The sequence below is a fragment of the Buteo buteo genome, chromosome 23 (assembly GCF_964188355.1).
Source record: "Buteo buteo chromosome 23, bButBut1.hap1.1, whole genome shotgun sequence".
NCBI classification, from domain to species: Eukaryota; Metazoa; Chordata; class Aves; order Accipitriformes; family Accipitridae; genus Buteo; species Buteo buteo.
The window spans coordinates 14,525,625-14,543,011 of record NC_134193.1 but is presented as its reverse complement, the minus strand read 5'-3'; the positions used below and the strand labels follow the sequence as shown (position 1 = coordinate 14,543,011).

General features: G+C 46.0%; 1 protein-coding gene across 1 annotated transcript in view; it reads right to left on the bottom strand.

Moving 5' to 3' along the window:
- Positions 1 to 17,387, bottom strand: part of PAPPA (pappalysin 1) — a 181,131-nt gene that overhangs the window by 35,422 nt on the left and 128,322 nt on the right. The window contains exons 13-14 of the mRNA XM_075055166.1: positions 16,141 to 16,354; positions 6,550 to 6,718 (exon numbers count right to left, since the gene is read on the bottom strand). Of these exons, the coding sequence (XP_074911267.1) occupies positions 6,550 to 6,718; positions 16,141 to 16,354 (383 nt within the window). The remainder of the gene's footprint in view (positions 1 to 6,549; positions 6,719 to 16,140; positions 16,355 to 17,387) is intronic.

The following is a 17,387-nucleotide window of genomic DNA, read 5'->3' as shown; positions in this document are numbered from 1 at the left end:
ACCACAGCCAGCGAGGGAGAGATCAAAACCATTTCAAGCCTAATAACAGCCATTATTTTGGCTCAGAAGTTAAGCAAAGCTGGGCCTGATCACTACCATCATCATTTGGACAGCAGCTACTAAAACCACCAAGGTCCCACAAGAAACAGTGTCAGAGAACCAGGAGGTATTTCCGTCACCTCTGCGGTGAGACACCAAAGTGCACCAAAGAGCACTACAAAGAATCTGAACTCTGCATCACCTCCCGAGACAAGCCGGGAAGCCTGCTGCTCTGCCCTGTGATCAGAAAGGACCATGCAAATCTGAGCTGTTTGGAGCTGACAGCTATCCCCGGTCCTTGTCACCTTTGCAGTGACACAGCCACTCCAAGGGGATCCCCATGTACTTCTGAGTAGTCAAACTCACTCTTGGGTTTGAAGGAAAAGTCAACCTGACATGAACCCATTTGGGACTCCCATCCGAGGCTCTCCCAAGCGGTGTCAGTCACCCTTGGACCCGGGTACCAAGGGAGGTGGCCTGGGCCATGTCAACATTGTGTTCAGATACTGGCAGCTGCTGTTACGGCTTCTACTATCAGAGTGCCCTGAGGCTCCACGTGAACTCAAAGCCCTGCTGCCCTGGCACCGGGGACATGCACGCCTGAGAGACAGACTTTTTCCCGGAGGAGTTTGCAATGGACAGACCCAAGAGCATCCTGCCCATACGTTCACCTGGCACTTGAGAGGTTGAACACAGAGTCAGTGCCTATGCCCTGACTTCCCTAATGTCATTCTACCATCATAGCTGCACAGAAGCTACACCTCTATGGATTTGAGGAATAATCCAAACAATGCAGCAGATTGAAATCCTCAAGTGCTAGGGAGAGAGAAGAAAAAAGGGGGGGAGGTAAAGGAGCCACTCGTCCAAAGCTAAGCTGAAGAATTTACTGGGTGACCGAAGGACAAACAGATGCTGGCAAAGAGAGCAGAATAAACAACATATCCACTTTCTAATTACAAAGGAAAAATTATTAAAAAATAGAAGTGAAGAATCTGAAAGTAGGACTCTTCCCTCCGTACCAGAATAGAGGGACAGAAGAGAAAGAAATGTGAGAAACCCAAACACGAGAAGGGGAAGATACCGGTGAGGAATCTGACCAAGCCGTACAGCAGCACTCCTCTGCCTCCAGGGAATATTTTATTCAGGGCTGGTATACTCACAGGAGATTTGCACCGCCGACCATTGATCTGGGTTTATAAAAGGAAGGGGAATTTTTCTAGCACACATCAAAGGGACCTGGATTCCCTTTTTGCAAAAACACCCTAATGGTTTCAACAGAAGTTCAGACCTGTCTCCCTTTGATATATGGTTGCATTCAGAATGGAAAAAGCAGTCCCAGAGCTGAGAAACTGGACACTTCCCAAGTGGGCACAAAACCCCTTTTCTAGACCGTGGAGTTTATTTAAACAGGGAGCACTGCTGATGGAAAAAAATGCCTTTTCTACAAATTTAGAGTAGCACATTCTGGGATTCTCGGAGCACTCAGGTGAAGTGACACTCTGTGTTCTCATTCCCAATCATTTTACTCCCCACGGTGATGAATTCTGCCTTTGTTGCTTATCAGAATATCTGCACCATTAAAAAGTGTATATATATTCTGTAGACAGTTGAATGCCTTGAAGATGCCTGTGCTTCCAGGAATTTGCAGTGTGATGGCCACAGGAGAAGGGATGATATAGCCTATTTCCATGTCTTCATAACGCATACACACAGCAGCATCACCACCACATTTGCACTCCAGGCTGGGTTGCTCCAGCACTCAGCAAAGCCTCCGTTTCCCTTAACAGATGCTATCATCAAATAACACTCCAGCACCATGGCTGCTGGAGACCTTGACAGCAGGAGGTTAAAACATAAAACCAAGCTATTGATGTCAGGGGCTATCCGAACTTTATGGAAAAGATGTGAGTCTTGCACTGTATCTTGCTGGATGCTGGATCCATGCTGAGCACAGGGAAGCTCTATCAGTGACAGGAGACTCAACTTCAAGAATTCAGTTATTAGTGTTGGTGTGATCTAGTTTAGGAATAAATGATTGTTCCTACTAACTGATACTGGCTGCTGAGACACAGTATGGTGCACAAGGGAGTTTCTCTAACGACAGGGTTGCACATCAGATGTATCTCTACAGAACGCCAAATAAACAGTACAAATTCAGAATCTGGAATATAGGACCAAAATTTAAACAGAAGCAGTATCTGTGCATGACAGTCACACCTTACAGAAAACGAGCAAGAACATTTTGCCCAAGCTAACACTCATGAGAGTATTTCAGCTGCAGCCGTGTCTTTGTTAGCAGAAAGCTGCAGGGCACTATGGCCTGCTGGAAATGCAATGTGCCTGGGGTCAACCCTCCTTGGAAGGGATCCCTCATTAGAGCTATTCTCCCACAGCACTTTATTTCTGCCCTGTTCTAGACCTTGATGTGAAAAAAAAAAATAGTAATTAAGTCTCTCCCTGTTTTCATCTCGGGGTTTTTCCCCATGGTACTTTCCCAACAAAAACACTAACCAAATCTGGAACAGTCACCTCCTTCCAGACCCACAAGGCTTTTCCTCCTCCTGGCACACTGGCAAGGCCATTCCCATGCAGAGAAGCTGTGCCCATGTGGGTAAGACCCTGGCTTCTCAGCTTTTTCCAGTAATTTGTTCCACACTTTGTATGATGGAAGCTGAGGTTTTCAAGGTCAGACATAATAATGGCACATTTTAGAGCATGTCTATCATGTCATCACTTCAAGCAATAGGAGCACATGCGCTTCTGCAGCAGAACATAACAGAGAACATTCCCCGCAATGGAGACAAAGACTAGTGGCTTTGACTGAAAGCACAGAGGACAACCCTACCACGGAAATTATCATAGATGGCACCCACCAGCTTTCAGCTTCTCCCTCTTGCAACGTCCCACCTGAAGGTGGGATTGTTGCAGTGCCCAGGGGCAGGACCCCATGCTGCTGAGCAGGAGCCCGTCTCTCCTCAACACCACGCCACACCTCGGGGGTATTTCCAATCGCCTCAGCCTGAGCAGTGCTGCCTTTGGGTCTGGCATTGCATCTTAGTGGCAGCATCTGCATCTGCCTTTGCATTTCTCCCACCCGAAGCCTGAGCAGGCACGTGCCTGTTTCGCCTGTCTGATCTGACAAGGTCACCCAGCTCACAGCAGTCCATACGAAGCGCTTGGCTTTCTCATCTGGTTTATTAGCTGTCACTTTGGGCACTTTGTGCTGCTTTGACTGGCATCCGCTTCCCTTCATGTCCTGCCTTCCAAACGAGGCTTATGCAAGGAGGGAGGGCGGGTGAGGAGGAGAAAAGAGGAAAAAAAAAAGGCCTCCAAAGATACAGTGTGCAGTACAGTGAAGAGGATGCAAACTTAAACAAATCTGGTGCCAGAAAGATTTGCTTCTTGGGACTTTTAACAGCCTGGGAGAATTCATGTCTCCTTCCTGCTGCCCAAGATCCCAGCCGGCTCCTTCTTCAAGCAATGCTTCACGTGTGAAGTTTCCTCTCCTTAAAAATGAACAGCTGTGCCCTCCCCTCTAAGTATTCTTCCACTTCTGCCCACTACTGTGCCTCTAATTGAACCCACATGAGCCGCGCTTTCTTTTCCTGGCATGATTGATGATGCCTTTGCACAACATTAGGGAGCTGCTGGGTTTTAAATAACACCTCTTGACCAGAGCAGCAGTGGTGGTAGCTTCAAGGAGAGATGACAACAAGTAACTGAATGAGCGGGGCTTTCAGCGAAGGACAAGGGGGAGGAAAGCACTGAAAGACAAAGGGGGAAAAGGGGGAGAAGAGAAGAAAGAGCGATGGAGTTGTCAGGGGGGTGGGAAGAAATCGGGGGGGAAATGAAAACATCCCGAGATCTTCTTTGTGAGAAAGATACATGAAGGATTTTGCTCCATCACTACGCAAACCCGTTTTTGTTGTTGTTGCCGAAGTCCCTAAATGAGGACAAGAGAGAGCCCAAGCGTCTGTAAACAGCTCAGCTGTTTTTTTATTTTCAAACAGCAAACAGTTTCTACTGCACATAGTGCTGACGGGTTTTAGGGTTTGGTGATTTTATGGAGTTTTAACAGAATTTGGGAATGGGAGCTTCTAGAGAGCAGAGATGAATGAATTTTTTGCCCTAAGACTGATTAAAATGGTGGCTTCAGAAGACACAGAGGCCAGAAAGTGCAGAAACTGTTAAGAAGATTTTCAAAGACCCCTCAGATGTAAAAGATTGATTTGAAATGTGACTTGTGCCCCTACATCTCTGAGGTGCTTTTGAAAATTTTGCTTTTAATTCTCTGTTCACCCTTTTTTTTCTGCCTTTCAGTGAAATACGGAAGACAAATGTGGTTCAGATGCTAAACCAGGGTGTTTTCACTGGTTTGTCTTCATCGGCATGCAGTGGTCATGGGCCACTGATGTTCAGTCTACTCTTTGAGACATTGAACCTCACCTCAGCCCCCTTCCTACCCAAGAGTGTGAAACATCAGCATGTGCAAAGCTACCTTCCTTCCTCTTCCTCATGCAGCCCCCCCCATCAGTTAAATGAGAAAAAAATAGCTCTAGACCCTCTAATCAGTCAAACAAGCAAAATATTCAACTAAACGACAACAGTGAAACAACCAACAGCTTTGTGCAACGTTCCTCAATCACAGCAGAAAGTCCCTCTGACCATAGACAACAACCCACATGCCCTATCTCATCTCCAAAGGCTTGAGATCAGAAAAGGAGCTGAAGCTGGGAAGCAATTGTGGAAGGAGCACAATGCAATTCAATACAACACAGTACGAGGAATCCAAACCACGGATTCCGGACTTTCTTGGATAATTCATTTCTTGCATACACATTCCACAAGTTCTGGCTTGAGGCACCTGACACAAAGAAATAAAACAAGACGATAGTGAAAGAAACTGTCCGTTCCTTTTCAACAGATCTCCAAAGCACATGAATAAACTTTCAAAGCACGCGTTTAACGTGCTTAGCTGAACATGGATATCCTTAAGATGCTCCACTCCTTCCCTGATTTGAACAGTGAATGCACAGCACCCAGCAAAACAAAGCCATTGGCCTCAGGGTTTTTATCGGTGGAAAAAAGACGATGAAGTGCAGTAGTAGACCAGGGCGAGAGGAAGCATGTTGTAATAGGCAGTGAATCACGTTAGCTAGGGGTGCTAAAATCCTCCATTCCTGTCATATGAGTCTGATCAAGGCTCTGAAACCAAACTTCTCAGGACAAAACCATATACAGTTGGCTGAGCCTCACCAAAAGGTACTTCTTGCGTTTAAGTAACTCAGCACTGGTGAAACATGTTTAGGCTGTTTTATTTGGTTTGGGATTCCTGTGTGCTCAATGTACAGAACCCTTCCGACTATTTCCTGGTTCAGCCATTCAGGCTCGTTTGAGAACTTGTTTTCTGTTCTGTAAAAATGCTCAGCTGGAGCTGGGGTTCTGGTGCTGATGCCAATTAGGATGGAAGAGGCCCAGCTCGCGGGGTCTTGTATTTGTTTTGTAATTGAGTTGAAAGGGCTGACTCATTCCCCTCCGCTCTGTCTCCCCCCTCTGCGAGCTTATGAAGAACACAGTATTTCACAAATACAGACAGGCTGCTGAGCGCGGCCGCCTGCCCCCAGCCCTCCCCGGCCCCAGATGTGTGTGCTGCCCCGACAACACGTGAGAAGGTGCCGATGGGGGAAACCACCCCCACATCACACTCATGGGATCCGGCAGCATTAGAGATGAGAGCACAAACTGGGGTGTCTGCCCTGCACCCACGTATCCCGGGCACCCTGCTCCCAGTCGCATGCCGAGGCTGAGCCATGCTGCACATAAACCTCGTCCACCTCCCCCAGCATGAAGGACCTACATTTTTTTTAATGTTTAAAGAAATTGATAGTTTTCCTCAACACCCCACTCACTGCATCAAGACATACTGCTTTTGTAGGACTGGATATTAACGCATGGCTTAGAGAAGATGGAGAGCACACCCTGGACCACTGGGGTAGGTTTTTGGTGCTTTGTTTGGAAGCAAAAAGGTTTGGGTGCTTTTTCCACTCCCTTGATACCATGCATTTCTGCAGTGCCAGGGTGTGGTTGGGAGCAGATGGACTGAAACACTGCAAAGGAGTTAAGACATTGTTAGCCTCAACCCAAGGAATAAAAATGAGATATTTTGCCCAGAAACTGGTTGTGCAAAAAACCAAACATCCAACCCCCAAAAAACCAATCCAAGAAACACTTTGGCTGAGTAGAGCCAGTGAGATCAGAGAAGGCCTGAACACATATTTGAACCTTTTGGGTTGAAAATTTCTAAATTCGCGGAACATCTGAGCTTTGCTCACTGCCAGTACCTCTTCCTGCAGAGTCAGATGGCTCCTATTCTGATGAGAAGTATTTGGATAAGGCCTTGTCCCAAGGCTGAGCTGAGATTTTGGTGCTTAGGCTGGGTTATTTCTCAATTTCTCCACATCTGTTTGCTCATCCCTGTCTCGTGGGTCTTAAAAAACCAGCAGAACAAACCTGGCTCTTGCTGAGATCATCGTCTCGCTGGACTTGCAAAATGTAGCCCGTCTTGCAGCTCACATTGCACTGGGCACCGTTGTACCACCCGCCACCGGTGCAGTTCAGCAGCGCGTTCTCAATGTCCAGCTTTTGGCAGTCGTTGGCTTCGCAGGAGTAGTGGACGCAGCTAGGTGGGAGAAAAGAAGTGGTATTTTTATTCAATTAATTTAATTCCTTCCACAAGAGGAAGCGTGTCTGACTGACAAACTCATCACTTGTCAGGCAGCAGGTACACAGACGGCATACTGAACCCGACTTGGCAAAGGGCTCCTCGCCAACAAGCACACCCTCTAGTTATGTCTTCCTAAGGACAGGGACAGTGGTAACGGTGATGACAATGAAAGCAAATTACAGGTCTGGTGGCAAAAGGGAAGAGCCTGCCAGTTCTGCAGAATTACTTTCTGTTCTGCAATATTCAACTGCACTGTGGCCTTCCTACTCCTGCACCAACATGTATCCATCCATCCGTCCCACGAGAGCACTCTCCCTCCAAGAGCAGTCCTTATGCCCCATCCAATTTTAAATCTCTGCTGAATTCAGGAGTGCCCGATATTGCTAGTGATAAGTGTGCATGTGTGCACATGTGAGGAGGAGTTTCTGTGATCGACACTCTTATCTTTGAGAAACTCGATTGAAATCAACACATTCATTTTATTCCACTTCACAAGTAACACCAAACATCAGCTGTGTAGCTGTGTTGATAAGCTCTTATCAAGCTCAGCAGCATGCTGTCATTTCAGATCTCTCCGGTTGCTCTCCTGCCATCCATAAAATGTTTCCCTGGATGGAAACTGTCTGTTCTCCCTACAGTAAATTATTGTAACATTTAGCACAACTTGTAAAAAGAGGGCTTTGGTTTATTTTTGTATACACAGAGATGTCTGGTTGACACAAAATCTTTCACCATCTCTGATGACCTGAGTCAAACATTATAGCACATGTTCAAATGTGAGTATGGGGCAGTCCCTCAGCTAAAGGGCAATGAAAATGCTGAGTCTTAAAGCATGAGGGTATATTTAGACTAGATATAAGGAAGACATTTTTTACAATGAGGGTGCTGAAACACTGGCAGAGGTTGCCCAGAGAGGTGGTAGATGTCCCATCCCTGGAAATGTTCAAAGTCAGGCTGGACGGGGCTCTGAGCAACCTGATCTAGTTGAAGATGTCCCTGCTCATTGCAGGGGGGTTGGACTAGATTACCTTTAAAGGTCCCTTCCAACCCAAACCATTCTATGATGACATTTTGCTGGATTAGAGACAAAATTTCTGGGGTTAAGGATTCCTACAAGGTGATATGCCTCTGCTGAAAATTTAAACGAATTTAAATGAAATACTGTTAAATTAATTCTGAGGAGGGAAAACCTTGACTTATTTCACCACCTACATGGGTAGGTAAGAACCTGAAACACAGAAAGTTACAGAAAGAAGGGAAAGCAATGCATCAATACACATATTTTGAAATGGATTACAAGCAAGCTATTCCTGTCTTAGAAAAAGGGTTAACAGCCACCAAAACCCCATCCACCTTAGTAAGCACAGGACTTAGCATGTACGTGGTGTTTTGCTGTGTTCAAAGCATTGTGCAGACATTATCTAATTAATTTTCATGACACCCCTGTGAGACACCTGGGCTGGTATTGTTATCTCCATGTTACTGAAAGAGAAGCGCATCTGCACATGTCTCTACTGAGCTCTAGATCAGATTAAACGACAGTATTATGTACCTCCACAACTCATTTCTCTGTCCCAGACTAGTGCTATATAGGAAGTGCCCGCTGCTTGTAATTTAAGGTTGCTTGTTCAGTGGCGGCCCTTCCCTGGAGTGCGATGAGCCATAAACAATTTTTACATTCAGAAAGATCTTATTTCCTCATTGTGCACAAAGTATTGCTGCTGACAGGACTGAGAAAGGAGAATTCCACCTCTGTGTTGGCCAGCTCCATACCCTTGTATGCAACAAACAGCACCCAGTCTATCAGCACTACAACTGTGATGCTCATTACTTCTGCAGAACGGATGGACGATTCTCTGCCAGAACTGACCTACATGGAGTGAGCCTGCCTTCAGTAGGTTCTGCCCCCCCCATACCAAGGTTTTCACACATGTTTTCCAGTCACTGCAACTCACAGCCTGACATACAAATTTAAGCTGCCATTGACTTCACTTTGCATCAGTCAATAAGACTGTGGATGAGACGGTGGAAGAACAAGTGGACAGTGTATCGTAGTGCCCAGGTGGTCTTCTCTTGCAGAGAAATGAGGTGAGGACAACAGCCACGTGCAATTGTAAATGCCCAACAAGAATCACCCAGGAGTGTGAACCACAGACTTCACTCTGTTTTGGCAGCAGACCCCGGGCAGCCTCACATACTGCAGCTCCCCGAGCGGAGCAGTACCTTACTATTGACCCCACAGCACTGCCAGTTGAGTAAGTCACCAGTTAACCTTAGCAAGAATGTCGGAACATGGATGTTGAGTGAGAGCATAAATGATGAATGATATCTTGTTGAACCCTCCCTACATGTCCCAGTTACACCTACCCATGAAGGCTAACTGTCACTTTGCTCCCCTCCATTTTTCGGATGGTGAGGCTGCAATACAAGTTCTTCCCATGCCAGGGCTCCAGTGACGAGGAAGTTGACTCATTGAGGAAAAAAGCAAGCACTATTGCCAAGTCATTCTCAGAAGTACATATTGCAAACCTTGACTGCCCATTGCAAAACTCCCACAAAATCTGAAAACCTTTTTGCACTTAAGTTGGAAAAATAAAATAATAGCAGACCTATTTCATTTTATACTTATGTGAATCAACGTGCTACACATTGATGTAGCACTGAATTCAGCCTCGAATGGCTTCAGGGGGAAGGATGAGCCTAAGAAAACCTTTGCAATTTGCACAAAGGGAAATCTGGAGCAACGTCACCGCAGTCAGTGGCGTTGCTTTTCATTTCCATCAATGTAAAGGGGAAAAAGAATCTGGTTTCTTGAGTTCATATCAGGACACCAGATGAGCAAGCCTGGGCTTAGAAGTCCTACAGAACTGAAACGCCACAGACAAAGGCATTAAGAAACACTTATTGTGATGTTCTTCTTTCTGTTTACTAGTCCCCTTGTGGTCTTCTTAAATGGCCAGGGAACATTTTTAGCCACCCCCTCCAGGCTCCAGATTATGCCTCAGTTAGCAGATCATCTGGGCAGCTTGCTCTGTCTGTAACTCTATATGAATGACTTCAGTGACAAACAATACAACCATTCACTTTTTGTAAAAAAACAACCACTGCCACCAAATGTTTCCAATTTAAATATTTCTGGTTCTCTAGCTACTGGTTCCAATTTGGTATCAGCTACTGTCAGCTGTAAATCCCAATGAATTTTGAAGTCATGATCCTGAATTGAGTTCTGCAAATGCAGAATTAAGAAGGAGAAATTAATATCTCCAAGTAGGAAGTTTAGACAAAGAACCCATCACATCCATATTGCAGAATTGTGGGTTACAGAAGCTCTTGCATGGGTCCTGCCATTTAGCAGTGGTTAATCATCACATGCTCCAGAAACTGTGCATTCCTCGGGAAAGAAACAATATAGAGTATCTGAGAATGAAATCACTTCTACTTTAACTCATGTTGATTCCTGGCATAGGACAGCTTATCCCATTTTCTCGCAGTCAAAATTGGGCGACTTCATCAAAACTGCCTATTTCAAATCATCCCTGGTCTATCCTAACTCCCCAAATGCACCTGGGAATTGCTTGCCAGAGTATGAGGTGGTCCGGATGAAAGCTATGCCAGGGACCCAAGGACCACTCTAATGGTTTACTGATACATTTGTAATGAACAAGGTCAGTGCCCGCGATATGCCCTGACAGTGTTTATTTATTTTACTAGGTCCACCTCAGTTCCTGTCCTTGCCCTGGTAGTGTATGATTTCCTAAAGCAACATTTTCATGCCAAGGTGCGTGCAAGGAGCAGTGGATTTCTTGCACGCGTTCCACTGCCTGCACCATGTTAAAAATACAGATCAAGGCAAACCGTTTTGATGATGTAAAAAGCCCTGAACTGAGTTAGCTTCACACGTAGGCTGAAGTTCTGAGCCAGTTCTTACTTTATTCAAATCTACTCTGCCCATCCCTAATCTAAATGAGCTCAGTCATTACCCTCTAAATCTTTATTTCTCTGTGCCAATATTGGCCCCAATTCAGCAAGGCGCTTAAATATGTGCTTAACTTCAAAAGCACGGTTAAGCCCCACTGATAGATTTGACTACAGGGGGATGTAAGCAAATAGCTAAGGGCTTTGCTAAATTGGGGTCTTAGTGACACAATCCTAGAAACATTTGTATTTTAACATGTTTATAGAGAATTATAACAATTAAGTGGAACTCTTCCTTCCTCACATAAAAACAATCCAGGACTTCCTCTTTCGAAAAGCTTGCAGCAGCCAAACTTTTTCTTCCTAACCCTGGGGTCAAGCACTTTTCCAAGAACTCATCTTAACATACTGCCCTAATTATTTGTCTCCTTCCTGATAGCTCTGACACATATATATGCATATGTAAGCATAAAAGCTCATGGTATACACTTGTTATGAGAAGAGCCACATCAGTATCTATTGTACATAGGAAAAACTTCCTTTTCCACAGTCCAGGCCAGCCTGGACTGCAGATCTGAAGCATACTTTGGTTTTGTTCTACGCCACCATACATACATACAACTCACACGCGTGTAGCCTTCTCAGAGTTTTTCTAACAGATTTATCCTTACAATGGGTTTGCCTTCAACTCTGTAGAAATTCCTCTAAAAGCAAGAGCAGGTTCTCTCTCTCTAATCCAAATATATATGCAGCATTTTGAAAAGCAAAGGCTGCTAGCCACATTCCTTGTTGTAGAAATAAAAAAAAGTATGAACTGCAAAGGTAGCAATGAATTTATCTTCTTCGGTCTTCAGCTAAAACACACTGGTCTCCTTGTGCTAACACAAAATCTCGAAGAACATCTACCCGATTCCTTGGGGCTGGATGGCGACCAGTGAACCTGTGCTGACTGTGCCACGGGAAGGAGGATCAAACCCCTTCCTTTTAGGTGTTTGCCTTCAAATCTGGTCCATGAGAGTGACCAAATGAGTAGCATCACCTATGGTTTCTTCAGCAATCTCACCACAGTCCCTTTGGGCCTGACCCTCGATAGCAATCACAGCAAAACCCTATTTCAAACTGCTAGGCTCAGGAATGTGGATAAACCCAGAGATTTACAGAAAACACTTGATCCAACCCCAGGTAAGCTGTGGGGGAAGGAGAGGCATGAGCCACCACATCCCCACCACTGTCCCCACCACTGGCAGGGCAACATTCTCCTTGGGGACTGGCTCTGCCTTCAGCCTGCCTGCACCTCGTTGTGTGAGATATTCCTGCCCGGGCGGGGGGGTCCATATTGAACTGATAAAGCTCTCAAAGCCCCTCTGCCCTGCCAGCCTGGAAGTGGGACCGTGTGCCTGGGTGTTAGCAGCCCTGCAGGTCTCCCTGCCAGAGTCTGTCCAGGCAAACAAAGAAAATGCATCGCCTTCCACTTTAATAAAAGCCAAATGATGCCGTTTGCCAATTACCAAAATGGGGTGAAGGTTAAAAACCCATTGAATTATAACACATGTCATGGACCAAAGCTTCTATGATTAACAGTTCTGTGAGAAATTCATTAATTTCACCAGAAGCAAGCTGACAGAGATTGCGCTTAATGACAGAACGCAGGGCAGGGGAAAGGCAGCTGAATCGGGAAAGAGAAAGCTGCATTAAATCACAAAAAAAGAGATGAGGAAACCCTTTCTGCCCCCCCCCCCCCCCAGTAAAAAAGAAAAAAAAAATAACCAGAGTTATAAAGGGCAGTTGCATTTGTTCCACTGCTGAAGATTTATCTTCATCATTTCTTGTTGGGGAAGCTGACAGCAGGAGAGAACAAGACAAAGAGAAGAGCTGGAGTGGGTGACATCTCCCTGGGGCTTGTTCGGGGCAGCAAAGGGTGAAGCTCAGAGGATGGCCCTCCACGGAGGCCAGGGCAAGGGCAGGTGATGGCATGTTGGCCAGGAGTGGGTCTTGGTCTACAGTGCTGGTCCCCCCCAGCTGTCAAACGCCCAGATGTGCACACTTATGGAGGAAGGTAAACCCAAAATCTCCCCTGCAGAAGCAATTTTGCAGCCGTAACAGTGAGTTTGTGCCAAGATTTAACCAAACAAAGGAAAAGAAAATCTTTATGCTACACTAACTAGAAAGCCCAAGGAGCTGCCCAACATGGGGCATGCACGCCAGAGAGCCGTGGGCAGCCAGAGCCCGCTCCAGGGGCAGGGAGGCTTATCTTCATTGCAAACATGGAGTTAATGGAGGATTAGAAAGCTGGAAACTCCTGAAATCCACAATTCTGACAGCTGAATTGGGGTATCTACCTGGGTTTTCACACCTCCCACCTGGAGCTTCCAGGAGAGGAGCAAACAGCACCAGGCAGGGTGGAGGAGGGGATGGGTCTTGTGAACATGGCAGGGAAACGCCACCGAGGGAAAGCAGCATTTCACAAGAACTGCCTTGCCAGGGATGGGAGACCCCCAGCTGATGTTTCCTACGTGGTGAAAAGGACAAAAACCTGATTTCTGAAGAACCGCTGTCAAAGGCAGCCCCAACGCACCAGGCTTTCTTGCTGCTTGAGTGACTGCGGGGTGGGAAATTACACCTCTGCTTCTGCACACCCTATTTCGCTCTCCACTCCACAAGGCTAAATAGGAAAGAATAAAAGTATAATAATTTGAGCTATAAAGCGCAAGAGAAGAACTAACTGGGCCATTATATCTGGTCTAAGGATGCAATGTGGAAATAAAGCATGTCGTTTTTACAGCACATCTCCAGCAGTGAGGTAAACTTTTGCTGAAAACAAAAAAGAGCCTGTGGTCAGCTGCAGCAGAAAAACCAACAACTGGAAAAATACAACTGGAAAGTACAGAGTATTTTTTTTTTTCAAACCCTCTATAAATGTCTTCAGAAGGATGGAATGGATTTTCAAAAGAGCTAACAATGACTGAGGACAACTACCTATAAAGTTCAATGGGACTTTTGCATTTAAGCTCCTTTTTCTCTTCTAAAATATTAACTGTAATATATATTTTAAGAAAGAAGCAGGAGCGCATGTTTTATTTTCAGTTAAGTTGTCACTAACCCATGGGAGTGATCCATTCACCCTCAAAATACAAGCTGTGTTAACTTTTAAGGGCCGATATATTTCTTTTCCCTCACATATTTAAAATCTGCACCCTTGCCTAGAAGTGTCTGTATCTGGCTATAAATCCTCTCCAACCCAAATAATTCTCCTTGAAGACAGAGAAATAATCTCTCTTGTAGAGAGAAGCCAAAAAGCAGGCAAAAATATCCATGTTGACCTAAGGAAAATGAAAGCAGTGAAATTGATGCTTACACATAGGAAGGAAAGTTCCTTTAAAAATTAAATAAATATTTTTAAAATCATATTAGGCAAATGCAACCAGTGGGGAAAGGGGAGAAGGGAAGGATGGGCAGTGTGGGACTGAAACTCAAAGGGAGTCTGATGAGGAGACCGTGAGCACAGGAGATAGAAAACCCACATCCAGCTTCTGAACTCGTTAAGAATAAACTTAAAAAATCCCTCTTTCTACGTTCCTCCCGGAGTGGGTAAAATAACAAAGAGAAAACCTGGCAGGTGACAGCAAAGGCGTCACCTATTCCCTGGCTGCACAACTTAATGCACAACTTTCTCTACATCTTGGATACCTGAACTGCTTAGAATTTCTTGTACAGAAGAAAGCATACACGGTCACCCAAAGCAATCCCATCACAAGGCAAATTGGGGATTTTCCACTATAGCACTGTCAACAATGGAAAAAAACCCACCAATTTCAATTGGCTTTGGATCAGGGCTTTATTTCAGAGAGTTTCTAGTTCCTTGACTGACATGGGAAACTTTATGATCAATCCAGCGTTGTAACCTGCAAGACCTAAAACGTTACTTTGAACGAGCAAGGCTCTGACGGAAGTTTTTGAGGGCAAGGGCCTGAGATGGTTCAGTGCATCACGAAAACAAAACAATGCAAAAAAAAAAAATCAAGAAGAAAAAGAAGAGGCAAACGGTGGGTGATTCTTCTTCAAGAGATTTCTAAAGGTTAGTTTGCTGGGCTGCAGAGGCTCACTGAAGCTTTGCCTAAGGGGAATACATTTTTTATTAAGGAAATAACTTTCTAAACACAGAGCACTTCTAATTTCGTAAGTGAACAAATGATTCAATTCCTACTGAAAACTTGAGAGGGAGGAATGTGGCCCTGCATCTCAGCCCTCTCGAGCTCCCTGTTGCTTCTCACCATCTCCTTCCAGTGGGTCTTTCTCGCTCTTTTTCTGTCCCGCTCCTGCACTGGGATTTGGCCAAACTTCCACAACTAGACTTCTCATCTGAAACTTGATCCTGCTGTCTTTGGGCCTCTGAATTTATACAACCTATTGCACAGAATGATCAGACTCCTTGAATCTAGGTCAGAACACACTGACTGGATTGATTTAGCTATAGATATACTCCTTTTTTTTTACATTTTATTTTCCCTTCCCTCTCCCCCTTCTCACCCTCCCGCCTTTCCTGGAATAAAAGCAGGCCCTAAAATGAAGCCAGAACATTATCAAAAAACCTGACAGCTTGCTTAGGAGGCTGAGCAGAGGTTTGCCGGGATATGCAACTTGTTTTACTATTGCTGCCGCTATGGCATGACGACTGCTCACAACTTTGAATTCACAAAGGGAAAAAAAAATTATTCTTTCAGGGGTTTTGCTAAATTCTCCCCTCTTCTTTTCACTGCCTCGCTGAAAGGATCCATGAAGCTGCCGCACCAGAGGCCACAAAAGGTCACAATCTCTGTGGGATGCTGTAAAGCAGAGACTGAGAGGGGTTGGTGGTGATCTATTGATGTGTCTGTAATAACAACAAGAATAAAACGGTAGCCATAAACCTTTCATCCTGGGGGGTCCCACAGAGCTTTTCAGAACATGGGCTGGATCCGGAGAGGTACTGAGGACCCTTACCCAGCCATAAAAGCACCACAAATGCTGGTGGCCAAGCACCGGCCGCACGGGGCTGAGTACCTTGCAGGATCTGGCCCCACCGGGGCACAAGCATCACTTTGTCTCCGCGCGACCGCTTCCGTGGGAGGTCCCTGTAGCACTTTAGCAGCACAAAGCAGTTTAGATTGAAGCCGGTGTGTGAGTGGCAAAAACGATGCTGTACTGGGGAACGTATGGAGAGTTAACTGGCCCCAATTCCAAGCTTGGGATAAAGGAGGGAGGAGAAAGGAAGAGGAAATAATTCACTAACAGTATCCCATGCGGGTTAAATGTCCCATCCATCCTGATCAATGAGAACACTGCCGTTTTTTTACCAGCGACACAAAAGGGTCAGCAGGGTTCAGCTGCTGTGCCCCTCCTGCCTCCTCTTAACCCCCGGCGCAGGCGGGCGGCGCGGGGGGCGGTGGGTGGCGAGGCAGAAGGAAGCAGGCTGACAGGCTCACCTCTGCTCCGCCGGGCTGTAGGTCTGTCCTCGCTGGCAGCTGCTGATGGTGATGGGGTCGAAGTTGTGGAAGGAACGCAGGGCCACCCCGGAGATGGCCACAAACTGGGAGCTGAAGCTAATGAGGACAGCCTGGGTGTGATAAAAAGGGTGACTGAGGTCATGGATGACGGGGATAATCAGGGGATTGTTCCTGCAGCTCAGGACGTGGACACCTGCCAGAGGAGAGACAAGATCAGAGGAAGGGTCAGACTTAACACAATCGCTTCCCAAAGCCGTGGGCACTTCAGAAGCATTTCCCCCATAGGAACGGCCCTATAGAGCTGAAAAGTTATGGTAAGCTGCCTGGAGGGGCTTCCCAAATCGCTCTGGAGAGCTTAGCAGAGAAGGATATCCCTCCAGACAGCTGAAGAAAGGCTGCCATTCTCTCCACAAGCGCAGCAGACTCCCAGAGCAGTTTCTTTAGACCACAGCTACGTTTCTATTGTGCTCTGTTAAATCAGGAGCAACCATCGCGGAGGAAGCGGAGTCGCGCTATTGTAAAACTGGTCTGAGAGGACAGTTGGAGCCTTTATACTGCACATCAAATGGTGCCGGCAGGCTGGGTGGCTTTGTGCACCATGAGCAGCGCACCAGTGGCTTGTTCGTAGCCGTGCATGTCATTAGCACTCAATGTAAAACTTTTTTGCATGAGTTCTACACCAAATGTACCCAGTCTTGATTGTTTTGGATGGTTTTCAGCCTTAGGGTATCTTGCTCTTTGCGAAAAAAGGCCAAGATGGTCCTGGAGAGAGAAACGAGGGTGATGGACCCACTGAGGATTTTACAGGTGATTTCATTTGAGCAGAAAATAATTGTGTCTTGGGAAAATAAAAGTGTCTCAAGAGGTCAAGGTGCACAGAAGCACCAGAGAGGTGACAAGGAGACTTCTTAATACCTTTTCTTCAGCAGAGAAGGCACTCAGTGATAGTTGGGAAGAAATTTCCACCTTCAAGTAGAGGCAACCTGAATTCAAATGGGCCGAATCCATCTCAGGGGTAACTCAAAGGACAGACAGCTGTCGGCTGGCCTCAAAATTCATTAATTGGGATTCACAGCCTGATGGCTGCCTGCAAAGCCCTGCCTCCACAGCTCCGTGGCACCGTTCCGAGGATCAGCTTGGCTCCAGCTCCATTTGCTTCACTGGAGCTCTCCCAGCAATGGCTTTGGCCCAGGCCCTTTGGCTACCCTGATATACTTACAAATTTG